Source organism: Nesoenas mayeri, assembly GCF_963082525.1.
Source record: "Nesoenas mayeri genome assembly, chromosome: 6".
NCBI lineage: Eukaryota > Metazoa > Chordata > Aves > Columbiformes > Columbidae > Nesoenas > Nesoenas mayeri.
This window is the reverse complement of record NC_137545.1, coordinates 33,305,063-33,323,693: the sequence shown is the minus strand read 5'-3', so window position 1 is coordinate 33,323,693 and position 18,631 is coordinate 33,305,063. Positions and strand designations below refer to the sequence as shown.

Sequence of the window (18,631 nt, the reverse complement as noted above, 5' to 3'; positions counted from 1 at the left end):
CTCGTGCAGAAACATAATCCAAACACTGAATCAAATATTTAAAATCAGATCTGCTTTCCTGACTTTTTTGTTAAAGAAATAAGACATTTATTTAATATCAGGCACTGGAAATCTTTAGAAAAAACCTACATTTTGAGTCCAAGCTGCCTAATATCAGTTGAAGCACATTTAGAAGCCAATCTTTTAAAAAGGTCTATCCCACACATACTGAAGTGTTTACTAAGCTCAGAACATGATAGCACAAGTCACAGTCCTCTCCAGATGGGACAGGAAGCAAGAAGCCAGCACTGAACCTTGTAAAGATCAGTCCACTGTAAACAAAAGGCTGACACTTTTGGTGCAAGATAAAGGCAAAGAAGCAAGAAATAAACTAAGGGAGATGACAACTACTGAACTCAGAATGGGGATTAGAGACGAGAGTGAAAGTGAGGGATTCTGTGGGAGACACTGAGCACAAAACCAGCTTATTTTAGGCCAGCAAACTTCTTTCACATGTTCTGACACAGATGCTAAGACTGAGGCCACCACTTCCATCTCCAAGAATGAAACTGGAAATGAAGCTGCAAATAAGTTACAGCTCTGGAAATCAAACCGAGTTGGAAAGGGAGAAAATCCAACATCTTGACAGAAGTCCAATAGGGGAAAAAAAATCCAATAGGTTTTACTCGAAAGCCAGTACAGTGTCTGGATGTCAGGTCATCCTCTGTGTGACCAAGATGACAGGTCACCTTGGCCTAATTCGACCCTGAGAAGGAGATGCTTGTCCACCTGATGCAGGACTCACAGAGCTCACAAGACAGCCAGTCCCATGATACAACAAGCGTTACAGCATGTCTGAGTTTAAAGTCAATATTGGCAACTTGTGCTGTTGGAGAAGGACAGAGGATGTAGCAGTTGCCTTAGAGAAATTCTCCTACATAGCTCCTTTATGTCTTCCCATATGAAGAAGCAGAGACACCATGAGTTCAAGCTTCATTGGCCTAAGCCAGGTAAAGTCCCTCAGCAGTAATCTGAGAAGACTCATATTACAAAAGAAACATAAGATTTTGAATCTTTATATTCTCAGCCTTCTCTGCTGTGGGAGTCATAAATTATGCTAACATATTCACTGGAAAGCAGAGTGAGATGACTAAACTCATTTCTCCTAAGACAACAAACAGTCATGAGATAGGAAAAGATCTCCAGTCATTTTCAGCACCAGGCTGGGCAAAATTGAAGGAAATAATTTCAGGTGATTTTTTTTCCATAAAAGAGAAATGGTACAAACCCTGAGAAAGGTTTTGTAAATGTTTGCCCTAAAGTTTAAGGAAATATGATGAGGATGGTATCCATAAAGGATTTACATGGCAGTTCTATAAGTAGAAGTAAAAATGATTGCTTTAGAATTTTAGCTGAGAAATATTGAAATGAAATAGAAGATAAAAAGCAGACTTTCCAAGTAAAGACTGTGTTGGAGCTAGATGAGAAAAAGTGAAGCACAGTTCCCATCCTATAAAACAGGTTGGGAGAACCCTATTTTAGAGGATAAGTGCTTTTCCTCAATAATTGCTTTTTCTCAGATAAGATAATTAAGGTGAAGGTGACCATATTGATGACTTAATGGTCTTTACTTCTACTGAATAATTTAAGATGAAAGCAACATTTTACCTTCAAGCTGTTACTTGCATCCTTTGACATAGTCCCAGGCCTAAGGAGACATAACTAAAAGTTGCTTATTTTCAGCCATTTCCTATATTGTTTCAAGGAACAGATAATGATACATTTTCAGCACTATTATTTGGCTTTTAAAGAAAATAATCCCAAGCCTAGTATTAAATGAATAGTAAGTTTCCTAATTACTTTAAATGCTTTAGGTTAAGGTCTAAAAGGGTAAAAAATACTTAGACCTCGAATAAGATTAGATTCAGAAAAGTCCCAGTGGCTAAACTGGAAATACAGGACAGCTTCCTAGCTAGGGCAAATGTTTTACGTCAGTTGCATACCTGGCCCAGCTGGCATTCCACTTTAAATGCACTGTAGCATCAGGCTCATGTTTTACCTCATACACTAGAAAGATAAGACATGCCATTTAGGCAAAGCTCATCACTTTAACAGGCAGAATATCACGGAATTTTTCAAATTGAGGAAAATAATATTAATTAAATATATAAGAAAAAATCACATAAGCACAGTATGTACAATTGAGTACAAGATTTGCTGCGAACCTGTTTCTCCATCACCCCACTGCCATGTTTTGAAGTCAATCCACTGCAGTAGCAACTCTAAACTGGAATAACCAAGCAGTATATATGAAAACAGAAGTAATACACTGACTTTTTTTATATAATGCCTTCTGACAAAATGTATTCATCATACTATGGTGTTAACATTGAATCGAAATGATAATGGAAATGTCTATGTTATTAATTACTTTGCTAAAAGGAAGGGTAAGTATTTGATAGAAGAAGTGGGTAGATGCAGCTACATGTGGGTAGATTAAAGGGAACAGATTCCAACCACAAGGACCCAGGCGATGAAACCTAAATTAAAAATTCCCTTAACATATTTTTAACAAAGTATAGAAATATTGTGGGAAAAAAAAAAGATAGTCGTTCAATAAGGGGATGGGCAAAATTCTACATTGAGTCAGGATTCAGCAAAAATATACAGGACATAAGGAATAACTGGATAGCTCACCGTGTTGCAGAAAGTTTTGAGGAGTACTGTGAAGTTCAACATCAGCTAACAACACTGTGCTTTTGCAAGAGAAAAACATTGTACTGAGAAATATAAACAGGGGTAGCATTTATAGAGAGATGATGTAATTCTTCTGTTATTCTTAACATTGGTAAGGTCTCAGCTGGAGTGTTTTGTCCAGTTTTGGGCATCAGATTTCAAGAAAGATGTGTATCAGCTGAAGACTCCAGATGAGAGTAACTAACATTTTATGGAACATAGCACACAGGCAGGACTGAGCAATTTCAGGTTGTTTACCATAGAAAAGAGAATATTAAAGGTGTCATGGTAATTGCCTTCAAATCTTTAAAACACTACTGAAAAGAAGAAAGGAAAGTGATGTTCTCCAAGTTCACTGAGAACAGAAAATAAAATGGCAGGTTAAAATGCAGCAGGGAAGATTTAAGCTGGGAGTAGGACCAGCTTTGTCACTGTGAAGCACTACAACAGATTGCTCAGGGGAGTGGTGGCATCAGAGCACAGTGGGGCTGGCTGCTCCCTGAGGGGTGGGAAGCCAAGAGCCAGATGCCACAGCTGTGAGGGCAGAGACCCGCCAGCCAGGGCCCAGCCCACTGCTCCCAGAGAGGGTCCAGGGCAGGCCAGGGGGGGCACCCTGAGCCCAAGACAACAGGCAAGTTCCTGGTGATGAGGCAGGTCCAAGGTCCAGCCAAGGAGTCAGCTGGAAGACTGGAATCAGGAGAGCCCACGGCCAAGCCAAGCAGGGCTGTGGTGGAGTCAGAGCCTGGCATTGTTATAGGACAACAGGTAATGTTTTTAAACTAAAAGAGGGGAGATTTGGGCTACACATGAGGAAGAAATTTTTTACAATGAGGGTGGTGAAACACTGGCCCAGGTTGCCCAGAGGGGTGGTTGATGCCCCATCCCTGGACAGGGCTCTGAGCAACCTGATCTAGCTGAAGATGTCCCTGCTCATTGCAGGGGCGGTGGGACTAGATGAGCTTTAAAGGTCCCCTTCAACTGAAACTGTTCTATGATTCTATGATCCTACGTTACTGCTGCGGCAGGGACTGGTGGCCCCAGGCTGGGCTGAACAAAGGGTCCTGGGACCAAAGGCAGGCAGGTGGGCTATTCCAGGGGGGCTGGTCAGGAACATTCAGGCCACTGATGCCCTCTGGGCTGCAGCAGGTCCAACACCACATGGAAAGACTGGAGGTCTCCAAGAGCAGGCTAGATGGGTACAGACATCTCTGACCCATGCCTTGGGGCAGAAGAAGAGACCAGATGACCTCTAGGCTTGCTGTCTTTATTTTGACATCTTAAGTTTGATGACATAGCTCTGAACTATTGTACATCTGCTGTGGCCCTTGGTGATGTTCCCGGAGACATCTGGCAGGGATGCCTTGGACAGAATGAAAAGATGTCACACCAGAGATCTAAAAGGTGCTGAATCAAAGAGCAAGAAATATCTTCCCTGCTTCTGGGGAAAATATGTACGGCATTGATAATTTACATCCATTGGCTTTTGATTATATTATTATTCCAGTAATATTGCTACACTTACTACATTTTCAGTTTGGATTATCTGCTTTCTCCTCTATGTCCATAAATATTCTATATGCTTAACATAAATAAAATGGATGGTGAATACTAATCTATTAGCTGTTTCTATATGGTAGAAAATCGGTTATTTCTTCAGCTATGCTTCCTTTGGCCCTGAAGATTTATGGTTTTCATACTCAGACCACCTGCTGACCCAAGTCACAACACTGTTGCCAAAGAAAGAATACACAGGAATTAATGTCCATAACAAATTTAAAATTATAGTCAGGCCGCACTTTGGTAAAATTAACATCCTTCCAGATGTTACAGAAGTAATTATTTCCTGTACTCACACTGTTAATTTTAACCATATTTTTATAACTTGTAATCATTATGTGCTTCCGCTTTTTCTTTCCATTTTACTTATGGAGTGTTTTCAATAAAATCTTTCTTAACTGTAGCCACCAAATATATGCTTTAGGCATCCAGTAAGTCTCTGATATCACTGATGCTCCCTACATATCTAGCCCCTAATCATCACAGCACACTTCAAGAAGAGAAGCCTGGGTCAAGCCCAGTTCAAGTGTTTTAGGTGTGATACTGGATTACAGAAAACTTTGTCTTCCTCTGAATGAAGGTGAAATAGTGTGCATTTGCCCATGATGCACTTTTTGTTTATGCTTATCTTCATGTGGAAAGGAGAGCTATAATGCAAGTAGGTTGACTGGCTCACTTGTGGGAGGCACTGAATGTCCCAGAACACTTATTTGCAAGTGTAATGAATATAGGACATTTTACCAAAGAAACTGAGTGGCTAAAGTTTTTAGCCCTGGCATGTAAACTGGCTGGAGTTGTAAGTTTATTCATACTTTCATGTTGTCCTGGATGAATATGCTGTATGTTGTGATCTTGGCTTAATGTTTATGTTGAAAAAGGAGACCAACTAATCACATTTTAACCAGCTACTGTTTTCAAAGTCAGGAGAGAATCTTGTATAGGAAAAAGGGAATTACTTTAACTATATTCTTTCAGGGATCAATGGAGCAAGAATACTGATGGTAGGCTCTTTTCCAGGTTTTTCCTTTCCGCACAATTTGCAACAGATTAAGCATTGGAGCAAACAGCTGGAAGGACAGGGATAAACATTGTAAGCTTCATCTATCAATTTGCTAAAGCCATTTATGCAGGGCTATGCCGTAGCTGTAAGGGTAAACCCAAAAGAGTTCCTTTATTTGCAGCATCACTCAGCACATATGACTGATTTAATGTATCCTGGTTTTGTCTTGCTATTCCTTACTCACTCTGATTTTGCATAGTTAATGTGGGTGACTGGAGCAAACTTCCTGTGTCAAAGGAAACAGGTCAACATCTTTTCACCAGTACCTAATAACCAGACAATCTCTGTCAAAGAAACCCAAGAATATGGGAGAAACTTAGTACATTAACACATGTTTTCAGTTACTGAGAAAACCAAAGGCCAGGTAGTGGTTTTGGATCTAGTGGCACTGGATAGTCAAATCATATGGGAAGCAGATCACAGTCTTCTTGCATAACGTCAAGAAACCGGAATGTAAAAGCCTGTCAGTGAATGCTGACAACCCAGCAAATGCTGTCACAGATTTCACTATGGATTCAGAAAAGTACCTAGATACTTCTCATAGCACTTAAATGGGTTGTTTCTTAAATTCTTTTAACCATTTAATAGAGAAAGGAAAATGCATTTGTGATTTTCTATTATTAGTGGAAGACAACCAGGTTACTGAGCTGCCATGACTACTTAGATGTATTGGTGTGATTGATTCACTTGCAGATTTTAGGAAAGACCTCCCTTTCTCTCATCCCAAATACCAGTGCTGGGCAACCATTTACATACTGAAGTCTACATATTTTCATAATTCACACCTGGGGCCATTTTGAGGATTCGCAGAGCACCAGTTACAGCACAGTTATATTGGTATAAATGACTTTATTCTCTAGCTCAAAGCTTTAATTCAGATGATATTAGGCCATGGATGTGAGCAAGGCAGTAGATTACACTAAGGTAAGAGGGGACTTGAAGGGAAAAAGTGGAAGAAAAAAATTCTGAATCAGAATAACAGAACCATCTAGCTTGGAAGGGTCCTTGTGAGGTCATCTGAATGATCTGGTACAGCTCAAATGGAAGTTAAAGCTTCAAGCAGAAATTTGTGGTTAAAGCTCTATTGTGTGTGTGCAATGGAAGTATACTATTTTAAAAGTCTCTCAGATATTACAACTTATCTATGGATCTGCTCCTAAACCAAAAACAGTACAAGATTTAACTTTGATGGGACAAACTTCATTGACCCTTGTCTTCAATACTGTCACCACTAGTACTAATTCCAAAACCTGCCTCACAGGAAATCTGGACAAACGCTCTAACTAGAGACAATTCTCTTTATTTGATGTTCTTCTCTTGGTTCATTACTTTTTCTAATTTAGAATTAAAATGATAAGTGTTTTGAGAAATTCACCTGTTGTTACAGTTTGCTCTTCCCCTAAAGCCATTGGATTATAGATTTTATTATACTTACGTACTGTGAAAATAGCCTATTTTTTTTAAAGATCATTTTGATGCCATGGTATATTTTATATGTAGTAGAACAATAAATAAATAGTCTCATGAAGTGTTAGCCCAAAATTACTATTTTTATACATACACTTTGACTAATAAAGTATTATTCCTGTCAGTAGAATTGTCTGAAATGACAAGTATGGACAAAGATTCCACGAAATACCAGTGGAATTGTCCTAATGTTACTTAAACAAGGATGTGCATTGATTTATCTTAAGGAATTAGGGAATCGGCTTTTGGTTTAAATGCAGTTATTATTGTATGTTCATGTGGTGCCATCTTGTGGGAGTCAAAGCTCATGCACAAGTATTTTGTGCAGCATTATGTCATCAGCTTTCTGAAAAACCTGGGTTGTTACTCGAAATGCCATCAGCTCAGAAAGGTCAAAACAACTTGAATCTCAGTGATGTTTCCTACAACACCCTTCTTCAATACCTTTGTGATCTTGTCCTTGTGAGAACTTCTCAAGGTGAAGAGCATTTAATGTGCTTTACATAAGATGCTTCACTTAAATGTGGGCACACAGGCCAAAGCTAAGTTCTTTTGATTTTCCCACTATATTTACATATTTAGGGGAAACTCACAGCTTATACACCTATTAATTCCAAATACATCACAAAATCAAAATCTGATGACAGGCCTTTTAAACCACAGAGATCATGGGTCTTCCATGCAGTGAGTCCTGTGGCAGCCTTCAATAAGTATGATTGAACTAAAGCATCTCTCTGACTGAGACATTGAAAATCGAGTATAACACTTTGCAGATTATTTTCAAACCTATTTTAAAGTTGGACCACAGTTCTAGGGTCCATAGCATCCAGCTTAAACTACACATTACATATCTCAATTTCTGCTTCCTCAGTATTCTTATCGTGATCAAGACATCCCTTATCCTCTTTTCTGTTTGTTACACGTGGATTGGAGAATAGCTTGACAGACAAAAAAAGTTGTTCATTCTCTTTCTGTTAGCCAAGTTGTAGCTTTATTCCTTAACTGTAGATTTGTGGGGGTTTGGACGCCTAACAAAACAGTCTTCGACAATAATCAGTTATCATTGATATCCTTGGCCTATTTGTCTCATAAAAAGCTCCTGATTTTGTAAAACACTCCCTTGTTAAGCCCACACAAGTTTTTGATTGTAACTCATCCAGAGGACAGCTTAATATTGGTTTGTGCCCGTGCTTGATCGTGCTTAGGTTTTACCTTTTGTGTCCCTGAGGACCTGCAGGACACGGGCTGCACAGGCAAGCAAAGCCCGTGAGGCAGTTTTATGAGCAGCCCCACACACGTCCGAGTTCTCCTTCAGGGCGGCCGACCCATGTGCAAGGCCCGTTTTTCCATGTATTTTATGAGTGCACAGAGCCCCTGCCCTACAGTGCCTGCTCCTAAACGGTAAGACGCAGCTATGTGAGGAGATTTTATTTTTCCTTATTAAACAGAAAGGCAGGTGCAAGGGCTGCTCGGCGAGGGGCGGCCGCGGAGCACTGGAGGGACACAACCACCCCTGACGGAACCACAGGCTGCAACTGCTGCCGGCCTCACAACCCACCTTAGCCCCGCCCATTACCCCTCTCTCCTCCGATTGGCTTCCCGATGCCATTCTCCACCAATCCCCAACCGCGCTTAGCAACGCCGCTCCTTCCCCTTCCCGCGCCAGCTGCCGCCGGCGCGCGGGGGCGGGGCAGGGGCTGTTAGCACCGCCCCTCCGTAACGGCCGTCCCGTCCGCCAGCCAGGCAGGCTCGGGATTGGTCGGCGCGGGGCGGAGCGGGACGGGACGGCCGGTGGGGCTGAGGCCATGGCCAAGGCGGGCGCTCCGCGGCCCTGCAAGGTGCGTGTGGGGGGCTCGGGGGCTCCTCTTGTCTGCAGTCGGGTCTCAGCCCTCTCTTTCGGTGCCTCATTAGACCCCTGATGTGCCTGGCGGAAGGAGGGTGTCCCCGCCGGGTGCGGAGATGGGCGGTCCGCATAGGGACTCCTGGGGGGCAGTCAGGCCTTCTGGCCCTGAGCGCCTTTGCTTCCTGTGCTTGGCCCAGCAGCCCTTCCTCAGGACCCAGCGGTTTTGGGTGTGTCGGTGAGGGGCGCTGCAGCAGTCTTGCCATTAAACGGTTCTTCCACCTTGGTGTATCTGTGGTTTGAGCAGCAACTGTAGCTTTTAAAATCCCCTCAGTTCAGGTGTGTATTTATATGGCTTGGCTGCAGTCTGGAAGGTATGTCTGTATGTCAGCCTTTGGCCGTATCGTTAAGTGAATTGCTGTATCTATGGAATGCTGTGGGATTTAATGAAGCTTCCTGTGCTAAAGGCATGTTTTGTGAAGTGAAAACTATAAGATTCAGGCCCTAATGGTGGTGCTGGGCTCCCCTCCTTGGTCTGAGAGCTGTAAATTAACTGATTTGCTTCAGCAAAAGTAATTGGAATTAGTGGGCAATGGTACTCTTCAATTGTGTTGTGAAAGTACTTAATGAAAATCGAAGTATATTTCTGTAATCAACAGGTACTGTCTTCTGGAAGGCTAACAGGAGCAGCTAAACTAACAAATGGAAGGAAACAGTAAGACCTTAATCGTGAATACAATCTAAGATTGAGTGTATGTGTGAGAATTGGTGAACCTTATACTTATCATACCTTACAACTAGCCAAGAATTCTTTGTATATATCAGAAAATGTTTTTAGTTAAAAGGCAGTATGGCCAAGTTCTAAGCAGCCTGTGAGCAGACAGGCACAAACTGAATAGAAATTTTGACTGTAGAAATACAGGATTGATTTTGTGTGTTTTATTAATAAAAGATTGAGGTTTTTTAGTTACTAACCATACATAAGACTGTTGAGTAAAGACTGAACTCTCCTTTGATATAAGCTGCTAATATCTGCTAAACATGTTTGTTGCAGCAATGCAAAGTTTTCAGAAAGAGAAAAATATTTTGTTTCTTGATGAAGTTAACTTTAGTTTGTTATTATTGAACAAAAGTATTTTTTGGTTTTGTTGCATATTAAGGAAGTAGTGTGAATGGTGAACTTGACTTTTGCAGGTTTAGCTTAAGAAAAGGTTGTCATTCTGATGTGGAATCTGGGTACTCTCTCTATTCTGCTGACTCTGATGATCAGGTAATTACATTATTTTTTTAATACAGTCATCACTGTTATCAAAGAAGAAGAGAAATTGGAATATCTTGAATAATAGAACAAAACCAGGTTAATTTAGATACTGCTGCATCTGGACTAGAAATAGCAAAGCTAGCAAGAGGGTCTGTACTGCATCTTGTAGATACATGCAAGTTGGCTTTGTGTGCCTTGAGTTTGGCAAATCTCATGAAGGCACAGAATATATTTTGCAAATGCCGCTATACTGTTCATGGACAAGGTCTGGCCCTGGCAGAAGTATAGCCATATTTGTTAGGTTTTGTGTCAAAAAGAGTGAGTTGTTTGGAGTCAGTGCTGCAGCACTGTTTTCTGTGTAGTGCTGAGTCAGTTATCTTCAACGTAGAAACAGGCTGTAGATGATAGCTTAACTGTACATGGAAATAAAAATAAAAACCATACACTTGCAATTACCAAACAAAATCCGGCAAATAGACAAGTGTGCAGCAACCCAATTTAGGTGTTTTGCAAACTTCTATGTAATTGCAAAGTAAAACATTGAAAATGACATGTTTTTGCTGGTTATCAGTTGTTCTTTTTCAGGTGACAGAGTGGGGAACACTCTCCTCTAAAATAATACCTTGGTTTACTAAAAGAACCCCAGTATTTTCTGACCGCAGTATTTTTTGTGTAGGTTGATACTCTTCATAATGGACTTGACCGTTGTGCAGCTTTACTGAAGACTATCTTACAAAATGAGGCTACAGGTTGTACCTATTGAAAATTCAAGTTAGATTTTTAGTTTTTGTAGGACTGTTTTGATTTGTTTTGTTGACTAGTTTTTCTTTTGACTAATACTAGGAAGGGAGACTGTCCATAAACAACCTGGGAAAACAACTTCTCTTAAAATTGCTTCCAAGCCTTTGCTGACCAAAGGAAATACTTTAAAGAAGAAAGGGTTGAAAAAAAACATTACTCCTGCCCACGTCCAAAAAGAAATTGGTAAGTGGGCTTTCTTAGGCTTGCTTTTTTCTAAAACAACATTCATATACTCCGCAACTCATTGAGGAGGTATAACAAGGTTTCAGATATTTGTTGTAGATTGCTAGAAGTTGACCCAGGACTGGATCCACAGAACAATGTAGTTATTCCTCATTGCCTTTTAGAAACCTTAAGTGTTTACTGAACAGTTACTAAAATTCACAAAAGTTTGAGCTTTATGTGCAAAGAAGGAAGTTGAGTGTGTTTACAAGTGTGTTTACATCAAGTTTAACTGGTAGGAAGTGTAGAGGAGAATGATATTATGATGTTATAAAACTCATGTAGCAGAATGCCTATTTTGTGAATTGTAGAACGTAAGCACATAGCTGGTATCTTTTCAGCACTGTAAAAATATGGAGTTTTAACTATATCCAACCTAAAAAAATTAGGTTTGGTGAGTGCTCTAGTATGGGTTTTTCCAAATGATGTAAAAGCTTAAGGAGCAGCTAAGCAGAGATTTTATTAATTGTGTTTTAAAACTGGCCTTCTGTCAAATTTAATCTCTGTGCTTCCTTCATGGACAAGTGTCTGTCCAACTGGATTGGGTTCCTCTGTCTGGAAGAAAAAGGTAATGGATTGATTTTCTGGTGAGTAAAAGTCTGACTGAAATCTTAGGCTGTAGGATGTTTTCGATTTCTTTTTGAAATGATCTTTTCATTTTCGTTTTCAAAGTAATCTACCAGAGTCTGCCTGACAGCATAATGAGTTTGTGCAGATTGAGAAGACAGGCAGCTTCAGCTGGGCTTTTTGTTCATTCTTTCTTTTTTTCTCTATAGTGCCAATTTCAAATAGAAAACTTGCCTCATCCACCGCACCTTCAGCTGAGAAAGAACTTTCCAGTGCAGTGCAGAATCAGATGGTTCAACGAATTGATGTGCCTTGCACTCAGCACTCTCCTGTGATGCATCAGAAACTGTGTGAGCATGTGCAAACCCAGATGGCTCTGATAACTGGCCAACCACTACAGGACAGGAATGAGATTCCTACTGTAACTCCTTTTTCTACCTCAAATCATGGTTAGTGGAACTACTAATGCAGAGCCTGCTATTTTACAGTATGAGTTTTGCCTGAAATTAGCCTGATCTATGAGTTTTGCCTTTTTTTTTTTTTTTTTTCAGGATGTCAAAATGTTACAGCTTGTAATTATCAATTGCCCATCTCCACACCAGCTCTGTCCCTGCAGCAGTCAGCTAATCCCGTATCTACTCAGTCAGTAAGTAAAAGTTTGATTCTGACTATGAATAAATGTTTTAAATTAGAACTGTTTATTTATTTATACATTTGTTAAAGTGTAGGGACTTTCTTGGGTTTATGTAAATTTCCTTAAAGGAAAAAAAAATGCGTATTTCAACTTATAGTGATGAACAGAATAAATAATGAGACAAAATACTGCTATTTAAAATATATTTTATTTAAACATCAGAAAACTAAATCAGAGGCATTTCAACTGGCTGCTTGTTTCTGCATGGTGAATTCTGTAACGGACAGCAAACATGGAACGTGCAGGAAATTATTCATTACTGTTAATAATTCCATTCTCAGTAATGCTCATTAGGATTATTAACCAAGTCCTGATAAAAGAAATCATGGCTCATATGTAGCTTTTCCCTGCCAATGATCAAATTATTTCTTGAGACACTGTGTATTATCTTCGAGCCACATTTAAAATACTTGTGTATTTCAAGGTATAGAATAGAGCTAATGGAGGGTACCAACTGCCACCTTGGGAAATGTGGTAAAGGGCTTTCACCTTGAAACTAAGGCTGTAGACTTACCTTCCATCTGCAGACAGTCCATGTATAGTTAGTGTTGTCCTTGGATTTTAAGAAATTAATCTGCTTAAAATATTGAAAGGTAACAGTGTTGTCTATTGTATTTTTGGTCTTCCCTGTACTGGTTTGATTCAAGGAATGAATGTTCATAAAGAAAAAAAATCCGAAACGCTGCTGAGGTTTTTTCTTTACAGAACAGCTGAAAAAGAACTGAGCTTTAATGTGGCCAATAATATTTAAGATAAAGGTAATCTAAACCAGATTTACATTTTGATGACTCCTTAACATACTGGAAAATTGTGCAATTAATGAGTTGTAGTTGCTTTTATAATTTGCAAAGAGTTAGACGAGGGTGTTTTTAAGATTTAAAAAAATCTTGTTAACTTTTTATTAATATTAATATTCTTTACGCAGGATGTTCCTGTAGACAGTGCCAATGAACATGTGCCAGAGATGGGAGGACCTGTGGTTTGCCCGGTAGTTTCTGCTGCTCCCGCTACTGCTGCACAAATGCAGCCTGCCACTGCTCTTCCTGGTGCAATCCCTTGTATAGCATCGGGTGCATTGAGTAACTCTGCAGTGCCTATGTTCATCCCATCATCTTCTGGCAGAGAGATGACCCCAAACCATGAGCACCTGATAAAAGAAGCAGATTTGATAAGATGTATACAAGCTCACTTGGCCCTGTTACAGTCACATGAAATGATGAACGGCAGGGCTGATCAGAAGCACTGTCATCATTGTCCAGCAAAACACAATGATTCAAGTAACAAGGAGGAGGATTCTGCTGAAGAACACAGTGAGGACACTGTCAGTGACGAAGATGAACTGAATGGACTTGACATAGACCCAGTGAAAGATACAAGCTGTAAGACAAGTTTTGTGAAGAAAGTTATAAAATCTAGAAAAGAAAGTCCTGAAGAAGCAGCCCAGAAAGTTACAACTGTAAAATATCTTCTGGGAGAGCTCCGAGCACTCATAACAGATCAAGGTGAGGACATTTTCATTGGACAGCGGAGCACTTACATACAAATAACACAAGAGCTGTTTTAAGTGCTTGAGCACTTCAGTTTCTTGGAGTTGCGTGTGTCAGATGATAATGTGACATCTGAGAGTGGTTTTCCACAACTTTAATAGATCCATATTTTGCTCTGGATAAGTATTAAATTATATTTTGGAGTATTTTAACATTACAGTAACAGCCAGAATAAAGTTTATTTCTTATTATTTCATATACAATGTTTTCCCCTGAGAAGGGGACCAGTGTAGACAGTTTGTAAAAGCAATGCCGCCAAGATCAGTCAAGAGATGGTGGGTTGTGATTTATCAAGAACCCAAAGCAAAGTTTTCATAGTCAAGCTTAAAATTTTTAAATAAATAAATATAGCTAGAATCAGTGAGGTTTTATTAAAAAAAGTAGTAGATACTATTAGATCACTTTGTAGATTACTTAATTGCATATAAAACATTACTGTCTTATTACAGGTTTATGTGTTTATGGGGTCTTTTTTTCCCCTCACATCTTGCAGATGACTCAGAAATGTTAAGGTTGATGAGTGAAATAGAAGACTGTGTATCATTACTCCCAGCTGTAGTGGGAAGTATGAACATCCAAACTGAAATAGCACTAGCATTACAGCCTCTCAGAAGTGAAAATGCCCAGCTGCGTAGGTTGGTACCTCGTCCATGATTCTGTATTTACTGCAAACGTGCCTAAAGCATCTTTAACTAGTCTGCTCTACATCTAACTTTTATCATTATTATGGTGTCAGTGTTACTACCCTTTCATTCTTGTTTGTGTGGTATTTATATATTAGAAAGGTGTGTTGGTAAGACTATACAGTTTAAATAACAGATAGCATGACTTCAGATAATAATGATGTTTTAGCAGCATCAGTTACAACATGATTGGGCTTTTATCTAGGTGGGATTGATGTGTCTGTCTTTCTGAAAACTGCAGTATCAACATAGTTGGCCTGCTTATATTCTTCTTATAATGTATTCTGAAATGCAGAAATTGCTCTTATTTCTGAAGAGCTCTCATATACATAACTGGGTAGCGCTTTACTTCAGAAGAGAGGGAAGGATATCTACCAGAATTTGCAAAGGGTCTCTTGTGTTGAGGAAATATAGTCATGTAAGAAAAATGCATTAATAAAACGTTTTATATTTCTGAAACATTCTGTGACATTTACATAGGTAAGAAGTTGCTACTGAGAATTAATGTAAAATGCAGTGGTTTTCAACTTATTCTGGACTTCCTGAATTTGTGCTTTTTCACAATTCACATTTAGGAGACTGAGAATATTAAACCAGCAACTCGGGGAACGAGAAAGAAGTGAGAAGACATCTGGACAGAACTGCAACTATGAATGTAAAGTACTAATAGAGAATTACACTTGTTAGGGACATTTTTCTTAAAGCTTTATTTAAATAAATACAGACATATAAAGATACAGATATATAAATAAAACCAGGACATATTGTGGCCTTTAGTGGCAACTGAACTAAGTGTTGTGAGACTAATCATGCGACTGGATTTGCATGGATTGTTGTACCTGTGTAGACTTCACATAGTGAGACTCAGCTTTTCAGCTGCCAAGATTATTTATCCTTATGTGCATCTTAAAATGAAGATGACATATTAGATAATTAAGAAAACAGCTTGAGTTTCATCTTGCTGCCTCAAAATCCCCTTCCATCTGTAAGCAAAATTCATAATACCAAGATTTTCTAAAAACTTATTTTGATTTAGAAATTTTAACTGTACTACACAAAACACTGAAACTTTTTACGATTTACTTTTGGTAGTAGTTTCTTTGCAATCCTTGAATATGATGCTCCAGAGTCAATTGAAGGAATCACTGAAAGGCCTTGAGTCACTGCAGGCTAAAAACGAAGAACTACTTAAAATAATAGAAAATCAGAAAGAAGAAAATAAGCATCTTGCAAAAAGTATTCAAGATAAAGAAGAAGAGTTGCTTGAAAACAAACAGCATTATGACATTCATTCCACCAAGCTCAAGATTGGTATGTGTTGTGAATTTTATTATTCATTTAGTGTTTTAAAACTTAAATAAGTACGTAAATTCTTTTTGGTGTTTTAGAAGTGGAAGAGGCGTTAGCACATGTGAAGGGCCTTCAGTTTAAGCTGGAAGCTTCGGAGAAAGAAAATAAGATTTTGGGCATAACTTTACGTCAGCGTGATGCAGAAGTTAACAGGCTGCGGGAATTAACCAGGTACACTTTGCTAAGTTCTTTTTTTGCCTCTTGAAGTCGCTCTTTTTTTATTTTTTTCCTTCATACTTTGAATTACTGTAGTCATAGTATGTTCGTGATAGGAAGTCATGTAGGCTAAAACTTCTCTTTGTAGTTTCTTTTACAATATTGGTGCTATAGTTTAATTAAAGGAGCTGTCATGCTCCATGAGTTATGTTCTGTTGTAAAGTAAAATGCCGTTAGTATCTGCTGTAACTTCTGTGACGTTTGAATAGCAGACGTGCTGATAAGGAACTCCATAGGAAGTGCATGGACCTGAAAACCTACTGATATTTCCCTTGAAGCCATAGAATTTGGAAGCTAACTCTTAACCTGAATTAAGGAGGGATTTCTTCCCTCCCTCACTCCCTTCCTCCCAGAAGTTGGTCTGTTTTGAGAAGAACTTGCAAGGTGTCTTCATGGCCCACAGCAAGCTCTTCCTGTTGGAGTGAGCAGCCCGTTCTCTAATTGTACACACATATGAAGTAGATTATGCCTAGATATTAGTTATGGGTAAATGTGGGAGTTCTTGGGTCACTGAATGAATGTGGCGTTACTCACAATTTTTTAAAATTACTACTGTGAAGTAGCATGTACATAAATTTGTTTGGACGGAATGTGCACAGGAAGTTAAACTGTCTGTCTTGTTTATAGTTGATACTAATTGGAATGTGAGAATATTTTTAATCAACACTTCAGATTCTTTAAGAGACATTTAGACACATTACTTCTATGACTACTATACTGACCACAAGATGGTAGTATAATTATGTCTTATTACATATGTATGTGCTTTATACATGAGCATTTAAGCCTTCATTTCTTTTGATGTACAAAGCAGAAAATTGGAAGAATTGTTTATTATATTATTTACATGCAATGAGAAGAATAATTCAGAAAAAAATTCTCACTTGTTTTGGTAGCTCTTTCTATATGTTTTGTAACAGTTTCTTGACATCAGTTTTTCACTTTGTAATACTTGAAGCAGGTAAATCAGGAATACTCTCAAGAGCTTCATTGGGTTATGCTGTTCTAGTTACGTTATAGGCACATTAAGCTGAGCTGAAGAAATAAATTCAGGAAACTTGGAATTGGTTCACATTTATACTACATTTTATGATAACATGTAGAAAAAGTATTATGAGTTTGCTGCAGTTTGATACATCTTACGTTTAACTATTTTTTTCAGTGACTATTTTTGAATCTGATTAATTGATCTAATCTTAACAGAACCTTGCAGGGCAGTATGGCCAAGCTTCTGTCTGACCTCACAGTAGACAACGTTAGACCGAAACCTGAAAAAGGTCTCTCAAAGTCTCTTTTGGAAGACCATGTAAAGCAGATGCAACCTGATCCATTTCCTGGCAGTACTTCAGTAATGACTTACCTTAAAAAATTAGAAATGGATCCTATTTTGACAGATACAGAACTTCAGTTCTCAAATAAAAGTGGAGAATTAGAACTGCGAAATCTAGTCTATGAAAAGTTTGCCGCCGGAGAAAATAAAACAAACAGTACGTTCTCAGAAGAAGGAGCGTCAGCTCCCAGAATCCTACAGACCTCACTGAAGCAACATGCAGAAACAGTTAGTGATTCTGGGACTTTACTAGATGACCAAAACAAGGTGGATGAGACTGTTTATATTCCATTGACTAGCAGTGCCTCTAAAAAACAGCAGCCGATCTCTGAAAGAACTGGTGTGCTACCTCAAAGTAAGGGGGCGTGTAAGATATTGGACTACCAGTGTGAGCTCTCAAGCTCTATGCAGCAGAATGGATATGAGCCATCAAAGGATCCAACTATTCTGGATAAATTAAGTGCTGGGTACAGTGTAAAAAAGTCTATGGAAAACACGCTTGAAGTTATGGGGAACAAAGTGAAGCCAGAAGGAGACAAAGTCCAAATGAGGCCAAAAGGCACTCCAGGTGGAGCTGCAAAAGACTTCACAGACAAACCAGACCAACCTCAGCCTGATACATACCCTTGTGTATCGCTGCTATATCCGAAAGAGACTTTACAGAAAAAAGGCAGTGAAATACCTGATTTTAGTTCCTTTGCATTTGATGATATATCAGGGAAGTCTGAGTGGAGTGCATCTTCTTTCTCGACATTTACTTCTCGAGATGAAGAGGACTTCAAGAATAGCTTAGCAGCCTTGGATGCCAACATTGCTAGGTTACAAAGAACTCTGCAAAATAGCATTATGAAACAATGAGTGTAAGGGAACAAAATGAGTGCACTTGTTTTGATAATTTACATTTTTCTGAATTGTATTAATAAGTGTGGTACGGATATGAATATTTGGGGGTTTCTGTATGGAATGACTTGTTCCTAGCTGTTTAAATTATGGATATGATTTGTTCCTCATTAAGTTATGGTGCTGCTTCTCTTGATGTGTACAACTTGAAATAACTGCTATATATGCCTTTTTTTAAAAAATATATGTTTTTTTAAATTATGACTTAGGTTTCTACTCTTTAATTGCAAAGTTAGTTCTTGGAACAGCACTTGGTAACTGTTTAAGAAACCGCTGTGCTCTTAGCAATACAGTTTTTTCTATTAAATGATAAAGGCCACTTGCATGTTTTTTTCTGCGTGCTTTTTTGAAATATCAAGAACAGGATTGAGAGAATGCATTTCAAGTCAGTTACAGATGTGATAAAGAGGAATTTTTATTT

General features: G+C 38.9%; 1 protein-coding gene across 1 annotated transcript; it reads left to right on the top strand.

Annotated features, from left to right (window-relative positions):
• Window positions 1–8,604: 8,604 nt before the first annotated feature.
• CCDC14 (coiled-coil domain containing 14) lies at window positions 8,605–18,311 on the top strand (the record flags this gene model as incomplete). The annotated part of the gene is made up of 13 exons (XM_080346791.1): window positions 8,605–8,637; window positions 9,299–9,354; window positions 9,834–9,909; window positions 10,577–10,649; window positions 10,744–10,884; window positions 11,700–11,939; window positions 12,042–12,136; window positions 13,110–13,686; window positions 14,225–14,366; window positions 14,990–15,069; window positions 15,507–15,725; window positions 15,803–15,935; window positions 17,184–18,311. 13 exons carry the CDS (start codon window positions 8,605–8,607, stop codon window positions 18,166–18,168), a joined length of 2,850 nt encoding a protein of 949 aa, XP_080202917.1. The 3' UTR covers window positions 18,169–18,311.
• Between the last annotated feature and the right edge of the window lie 320 nt (window positions 18,312–18,631).